Raw genomic sequence first — 8,632 nt, 5'->3', positions numbered from 1 at the left:
TTATTTAAGATCTATAATTTGAAGTTCATCCCAACATAATACTAATTATTTTTTTAGATTATCAAATATCAAGTTGATTAAATTAATATTAATCCAAATCAAGAAGATAAGACTTTAACACAGTTTTAGCAACCTTCACTTTTGCTTAAAATAAAGAGCATGTGCTAAATAGGACAGCTTTATCATTAAAAATCCAACAACTATTATATACATAATACGGTCGATCTCTACAACTCAAAAAAAAAAAAAAAATCCTCCTCTTAGAAATAAATAAATACTCTGATGCGATATGAATAATATTTTCCACATTATGACAATTAACATAAAATATAATCCTAGTCTCATGTCAAGATTATTAATCTAAGATCTTGTTGCATAAATATAATTAGAACACCATGTGAGATAAGAAGAATGAGTAAGAATGCTTATCTTTTGAAAGTAGCCATCTTCAGTACCTCTTGAATACTTTGACTGTAATAGTACATGGGGTAGAAGGGGAAGAAAACCTTCTATGGAGAATGGAAATATATGTACTCTTTCGACAAAATTATATCGAAGATATTTTATTTTATTTAGTTATAATGTATATTTTTATAAAATTTTACAATTTAAACTTTTTTTTTTCTAAGATAATGATGTTGTGTTCATGTTTAAGTTGTAAAAAGTTTATAAAAGATAAATGTTTAAGTTGTAATGTTTATCAAGATAAAAGATTTGTGAGAAAAAAAGATAATTAAAGGAAGAAAGATATAAGCAAAAGCAATAAACTCGCGTATATATTAGAACTGTTCGTGGTTTGGTTTAAGAATTAAATTAAACCAAATCAAATTGAACCATTATAAAATTTCAGTAGAATAAAATTGAATTAGTATAAAAGTTTGGTGTACTCATTCGTTATTTTTTTAACTATCTTTGAAAAAAATGAATTATCTCTTTTTAAATCAAACTGTTTCTTTGTAAATCAAAATGTTCTGAAATGTGGAAGAACTAAAGAAGAAAAAAAAACTCACCCAAACAAAAATTTTAAGACTATTAAAATAAATCAAAAATTAATTCAAACCGTTATCTAAATTTAATTTTAAAAAGTTATACACTCTCATTAATACTTATTTTATATATATTTTTTATAAATAAAATAGTATAATTACTATAAAAAATTCACCCACAATAAAATTCCAAAATCAAATTTAAAATATAGTATTGAAGATAATAAAATGAGTTTTGCTAACACTTAAGAATGATTCATTTAATATATTCCAATAAATTGAAGTAAGCACATTTGTGTCTTCTTAGCACATAATTAATTAATATTGATTTGACTTTCTTTTTCCTCCCGGACAAGACATTGGACGGAACCAGATTTCCCACTCTATCCAACACTATTCAAAGAAAAATACTCTTTCTCCTCTCATTTCAAACCATATCTTCCATTTCTCATTTAGTTCACTTTTTCTTTAATCGATTCTTCCTCTATTTTCATGCAAACCGATTTTCCAGATCAACAACCAAATTATTTTTGGTAATCAAAATATATCATAGGAGTGTATATAGGGGGCACTATTACTCAATAAGATGTAATAGTATTACAACTAGTACATCAGTTAAAAGATGTTTTAAAAAATTAATTTATTAAAAGATATATATATATATATATATATATATATATTATATATATTATTAGAAGTGTAGTGTTTGAATGTCTTTTACATCAACTTTGTTTGATGGAGATTATAATATACTAATGATATTATTTTATAAAACACAAATGATATAATCAATTAGTAATATGTCTCTTGAATATTTTTAAGATAAAAAATTATAGTTTAGTGTATAAATTATATATATACATGACAAATGTTTTTTTACTAACCAATCAGTTAGAAGATGATCTTTCATGAATTAATTAGTTAAAGAGACAAATATTTAATTTATCAAAAAGTTGATCTTTAATGAATCAATTAATTAAAAGGTAAATATGCATGTTATTAGTAATATTTACTATTTAACTCATTTACCTGATAAATATTTGTAATTGATCAATGAGTATAAATATTACATCATATTTCAAATAATTAAAAAAAGAATGTATATTTGATTATTAGTGTGTGTCTTGAATCCTTATAGATAGATAAAGTGTGAGAAAAATAATAACATTAATAATAATATACTTTATAAATTATAACGAGACAAATGTTTATCACTAATGAATAAAATGATATAATTGTTTTATATCATGTTGTACCTATTAATCAATTTCCTAATTTTAGATTTTCTTGATGTACCCTTCTTTTCAGGGATTGTTTGTTTTTTGTGGTATTGTCTTATGTATTTAACTTTGTTTCCTCACACCACACTCTTTTTTCCATCACTATAGATTTATCTCTTTTGAATTTTCTGATAAAGATTTTAACAACACAATTGTTGTTCTTGCATATTGTTGTTACCTTGGATATCGGTATAGATCCATAGACTTTGTGTTCCCTCTTTTTATTTAGTATATTTTTCAAGGTATGCAAATGATGTGGTTGATTTGAAATGTCGACATTATTGTTATGTCAAATATGTTATATGATGTTTTTGCCCTCTATTTTTTATTTTTGTTTATATAAATATTTTTACATATAAAATAGAGAATATATAGGTATAAACTTTGATAACATTTTATAAAAAAATAATTATATATAGGCATTTATATATACGTGTAATGTTGTTTTCCAATCAATATAATTCAAGAAAAACTAGTGGTATATATAGTACTAGTAGCAAGGAAAATAAAGTAGAAAAGCAAAATAGTTAAGCTATCACTATCTAGGTCATTGTTTCCAGTTAATTGTTCGACACTTGGAAAGATTTGATTCTTAAGTTTGTGGCACCACACATAATAATCATGAATGTGCGTTAACTTTGTAAGGTTATGATGAGACATGTTGTCAATTCATTAATGTGAATTCAAAGAAACATAAGCACTCGGTTGGATTTTCGATTCTGTGGAAATTCTAGTGTCCAAATGCATGTTAAACACAAAAAACTATGAACCACTCAAATTAGGACAAAAATAATTGGATTTGCAATGCTGTGGAAATTCTATGTATATGTGCTCTGAAACTAACAAATTTTCAAGTACTTTTTTTAATTGAGGACAAAAATAATTGCAATTGGGTAAAACTTGAATAATGTATTAAAACAAAGTTAACTATTACAAGCACTTCTTATAGGAATCAACATTTTTTATGATGTGCCAATACATCAAAGATAAAAGTATAAAATACATTACATTAGTAGTGTGTCAAATATGAATCACTCTATTTTTCACTCAATATAGAGCAATCTTCAGCAAGTGTAACATTCTACTTGAAGTGTGTCCATGATAAAGACTTAAGAGTTCAGAAAGTAAGGATTTGGAATGTACTGTTGATTCCTTGCAAGCATGTAATGCAGTGCATATATCCGTCTTCTCTAGGAATTTCTCTGCATTTTCAAAAACCAAAGGACCATACTCTAAAACCACCCTCTTGCACTGCACAACCATTTTGGAAAGTGTTACCAAAAACACGAAATCAGTACATGAAAAGAAAAAGTTGATTAGGAAGATTACATTCTTATGCATTCATAACAGTTAAAGAAATTTATCATGATGCTAAGTAGCCTATTAGTTTATTTCTCTAGGAGGTGCAATTAGCAAACAATCATTAGAAAAATGTGGAAAATTCAATAGTTTATTTTTCTTACCTTGCTAGCAAACTTGTCCACTGAATTGCACACCTTCAGTAGTGTCTCAATTATCTCAAGCTGACATTATAATGAAAGGTTAATATTTCATTCCACAAAATGTAACTTTAATCAAGCAGGGTTAATTGGAAGTAGGATTAAGACAATGGAAAGGTCAAATCTATTATCTATGTATCATGGAAATTAAAAAAATTGATAGTAGTATTAATTTCGATGACTATATTATTTTACAAATTTAACCTTCAAGAAAGAGAATTAGTTTATATTTTTGTATTGTATTTATCACATGTCGCAGAAAAATATGTAACATAATTACGGTTATTGGTAAAGATATGTTCCCTCTATCCCTAAGTATAATTTGAAATAATTGATATAGTTGAAAGTTCGAAAAAATGTCCTATAAAAAGGGACACAGAAAAATCTCAAAGGGTCCTATACTTAGGGATAGAGGGAACATATCTTTTTCTTTTCCACTTGTTACATATTTTGATTCCTATTATAATATTGTGTATAATCTTTGATATGTTATATCAGTTATTATCAAATTTATTTTCATTTGGCTGCAAATCATAGACTTTCTTACATAAAAGATAGTCTAATTTGAAATATATTCCCAAAACAATCAATTTGAAGTTATAGAAGTAATTGAAGCATGCAACATCCATCAAGATGAAATTCCTTACCTCTGTGTCAGGATCTTTTATCTTAGCCAAAAGTGCTGAAACAGTATCTTCACAAAACTCACAGCTATTTTCTTGAACTTGTAAGGAAAGATCAGCAATGGTCTGACAAAGGTTGACCTTATTGCAGAAATCTCCGGGCTGAACTGAGGTTGCTTCTAAGAAAAAAAGAGGCACATAATAGTCCACCAAATTGATGCACTGCACAATTCATAAGAAACACATGAGTTCATATAGATTCTAATAAGTGGTGATTGATTCACTTACGCATTCTTTACAATCTCCAAATCTTATATTGAACATAAATAAAATCTGAAAAGAGTTTATAAAGAGTGTCAGTGTGATCTACCACCTCACACTCTTGTAAGGATGAGTCAGATCTAATATAAAACCCGAATATGGTACTAGAGGAAATCGATTTGGACCAACCAATCATATTATTCATAAGCCCTATAGTGCTGGACACAAATGAGTATCTGAAAAAAACCAAAGTTCCGCATTGAGAAAATCTATGGTCTAAAAAAAGTTTATAAAAATGGCTCACCTTATAAGCCGGTTTTATAAGGATGACCGATCTTGTACTCAAGTTAAAGGTTTTTTTTAAAGCATAGAACAACTACATTGCTCAAACCGAACATGAGAAGCAGAAGGAGACCAACCTTCTTCTCGAAAGTGTGAAGCTGGTGACAAGTATTATGAAGAATATCAATGATCTCATTCTGCGTCTTGTTTTCATTTAGATAATCAAGTGCCTTGGAAGTATATTCCTCACAAAGTGCACACACATCTGGTATTCTGCCTAGTTCTGCAGTATCAAGATAGGTAAACAAAATGACTAACTCATGTCACATTTGTATTTCAAATTGTATTCAACAACAACAACAAAATCTTCCAAGTATTTAAGACTTGCTCGTGATGGTTAGTCAAACCACGTTTGCTTCATTGATCTGATGAAAACTTGAAAACCTTTCCTATTAGCTCTTATATTATTGACAAATTGACACCTTCATTACTAATGGAGCATTTAGAAGAGCTTAATTGGCAGTATGTCTCATGATATAAAACCTATATTAGTGTTAGGAATTAAGATACACTTATCAAAAGTAACTTATGATATGTCAGATAAGTTCTTTTTAACTTATTTTAATATGGTTTCAAAAATAGCATATGAATAACAATTTAATTAACCTATTTAACCAAACACGCCTAAAGTTAAGAAGAGTATATCTTTTATGTATCTTTCACCTATACTACAGAATTTCATGTTATGCAGGAAAGATTAAATTGAAGAAAATAACAAAAGTGATGAGTTTTTGGAGTGCCTAGCTGAAGTTGCATGGCCAGCTGAAGTTACCAAGACTTAGTAGTATTCCATATTTCATCCCATTCTTCCGGCATTTATAGAAATCGTTATGCTTTAAATACTACACTCAATAAACTTTCCTAACCACTCTTTAATCTAATCTAAGCTTACTTTTAACAATTAACTGGTTATCATTGCAAATTGAAAGCTTTTTATTTTCATTTTTGATGGGTAAAATCTATGAACAATATGTGAGATTGAAAATGCAATGTACAAGGTATGTCTCAACTATACCTACCAGCATAATGGCTTATTTGAGTCTATCTACTGGTATAAGCACTTCTGAGATTATTTAGAAGAGCTTATAAAAACAGGTTATGACATGTTAAAGAGTTGTTTTCAATTTATTTCCATAAACTCTCTACAATAAATTATGAAAACAATTTGACTTTATATATCTTTTGTTATAGAAATAACTTATACATAAACAAGTAATGTAGGCAAGGATGATATATATCAGTAAAGAATGTTACCAGAAGAGGCAGAGTTTGCAGCAATAATGCTCCATCTATAAGGGTTTGCCAGTCCTCTTGCATCACAAGCCAAAACAACACCTACTACCACAAGAAACAACAGTCCAATTCTCCCTCCCATGCTTCTTATAACAAACTAAATATTAAAACAAGAAAAATGTCAATTTCTAGCAGTTGAAATACTAAGACAGAGTTCACATATTCATGAAATGAAATAAATTAAATGAGAAGTGAGATTAGTATATCATTGCATGCTGTTCCTGATAACTAGCTAGATTAACTATTCTATCACAGCATCACAGGTTGAGGTTCAACCTTCAAGAGATCAGAATCATAAACAATGTATGAAGAGACATTTTTTCTTTTGTATTTAAAACTACAAAACCACCTTAAGGTATTTAAAAGTTGCATGGTAAGAAGAAGAAAAGAAAGATTACCTTTTGTTTTTGTGATTAGAAAGAATGAGGAAAATGAAAGAAGAGAAGAGGGTAGTTATTCCTTTCCTTTCTATGACTTTGAGTGGCGTGTAGGTTGGGATGCTAATGAATGGTTGGTTTCTTTCTTTCTTAACTTTACTTAACATTCAATATCTGCTTCAATTTTCATGGAGATTCAGAAGTTATTCAGTGTGGGCTGTTCCATTGTATTCCTTACTCTTGATTATGATGACGTGTTTTAATCTAGGAGGGAAGCTAGTTTTGATCAACAAAATCAAGACCCTTTGATAGATTCTGTCGTAGATATTTTAAAGGAAAAAAGTGGATAGAGGAAAGCGAAAATACAGATAAATGCATTAGGAGTAACTCTTAAGCAACCAAAAAGGTGGCCAAAGGGATTAAGGAAGGCACATCTTTCATAATCAACAATAAAATGTACTACTACATCACTCCATATTATAAGTTACCTTTGTAATTTTCACAAATAATAAAAAAAACTATTTTATCATACTTTTTGGGGTAGATTTTTTATCTCAACAGTCAAAAGAAAAGAAAATCCGGCAGTTTTAAACTCTTTTCTTCTCTTCTTTTTTTTTTTTAATATTTTTTTTTTAAGAAGGGTAGTTTAAAACAATATTTTTTTACTCAAAATCACCCATTTAGATCATTTTGTTCTTTATTATTTTTTATTTATTTAAATAAGTGATTTCTTTACATATTTATTTTTTCTGTTCCTTCTCTGATTTTGACTCTGTTTAGTAAAATTAGATGACAGCTTATAATTGATAGCTATTAAGATAATTGAGTATTTAGTTGTACAATTAGTTTAAAAATATAAAATAACATTTTTAATTAAAATTAACTTCTTTCCATTAATGCTTAAAATGTTTTTAAAGTCATAATTTAATTTTTTTTTTGTTAATTTAAAATTTATCAATCTAATATATTATTTATTTATTTTAATCAAAATAAATAAATAAATTATTTACTTTAAAATATTAATTAGCTTAAATTCAACAACTAAAGATTTTGAAGTTGATGATGTTCACATATTCGAATTCAAAGAGGAAACTATAGTACTTCGCACTAAGTTGATAAAATAAAATGATTTCTCTTCATTTAGCATTCTCCGAAGATACACGTAAGGATGAAAATGATTGTGTATATAAGCAGAAAAATTTAGTTGTACAATTGATAGCTATTAAGATAATTGAGTATTTAGTTGTACAATTAGTTTAAAAATATAAAATAACATTTTTAATTAAAATTAACTTCTTTCCATTAATGCTTAAAATGTTTTTAAAGTCATAATTTAATTTTTTTTTTGTTAATTTAAAATTTATCAATCTAATATATTATTTATTTATTTTAATCAAAATAAATAAATAAATTATTTACTTTAAAATATTAATTAGCTTAAATTCAACAACTAAAGATTTTGAAGTTGATGATGTTCACATATTCGAATTCAAAGAGGAAACTATAGTACTTCGCACTAAGTTGATAAAATAAAATGATTTCTCTTCATTTAGCATTCTCCGAAGATACACGTAAGGATGAAAATGATTGTGTATATAAGCAGAAAAATGAACTTATCTTTTGTGAACAAATAGATAACAATTGGTATTGTTATTTAATTTGAGACGTCCAGTATCAATATTAATAGATAAGATCGATTCGTTTAATATTTAGTGGTTATTTGCAAAATTCACTTCATTCCCTATACGACAAACACTAATGCTATACTGCAAAAGTAATTAAACACCACATAAATATTATTACAATCCCACAAATGTTTCTACGACACTCATATTATAACTCATAATTAAAATTATGTGCACAATAACCAGAAACAAATTTTAAAGGTTTAAAAATATATAATCATAAAGAGCTTAGAGTATATACATCATTAAATACATTATTCAATAGAACAACCAAGACTCATTCTAT

General features: G+C 27.1%; 1 protein-coding gene across 2 annotated transcripts; it reads right to left on the bottom strand.

Moving 5' to 3' along the window:
* Window positions 1-3,155: 3,155 nt before the first annotated feature.
* LOC101491522 (uncharacterized) lies at window positions 3,156-6,837 on the bottom strand. 2 transcript variants are annotated; one of them, XM_004492485.4, is made up of 6 exons: window positions 6,683-6,837; window positions 6,246-6,381; window positions 5,069-5,214; window positions 4,413-4,610; window positions 3,730-3,789; window positions 3,156-3,517 (listed from the first exon to the last, which is right to left on the bottom strand). In XM_004492485.4, the coding sequence occupies exons 2-6, from the start codon at window positions 6,364-6,366 to the stop codon at window positions 3,314-3,316; spliced, it is 729 nt and encodes a 242-aa protein (XP_004492542.1). In that variant the 5' UTR covers window positions 6,367-6,381; window positions 6,683-6,837; the 3' UTR covers window positions 3,156-3,313. The 2 variants fall into 2 exon arrangements, with proteins under 2 accessions (XP_004492542.1, XP_004492543.2); XM_004492486.4 differs by having other exon boundaries at window positions 6,561-6,687.
* Between the last annotated feature and the right edge of the window lie 1,795 nt (window positions 6,838-8,632).

Source organism: Cicer arietinum, chromosome 3 (assembly GCF_000331145.2).
Source record: "Cicer arietinum cultivar CDC Frontier isolate Library 1 chromosome 3, Cicar.CDCFrontier_v2.0, whole genome shotgun sequence".
In the NCBI taxonomy this organism is placed as follows: Eukaryota; Viridiplantae; Streptophyta; class Magnoliopsida; order Fabales; family Fabaceae; genus Cicer; species Cicer arietinum.
This window is presented reverse-complemented; position numbering and strand designations above follow the sequence as displayed.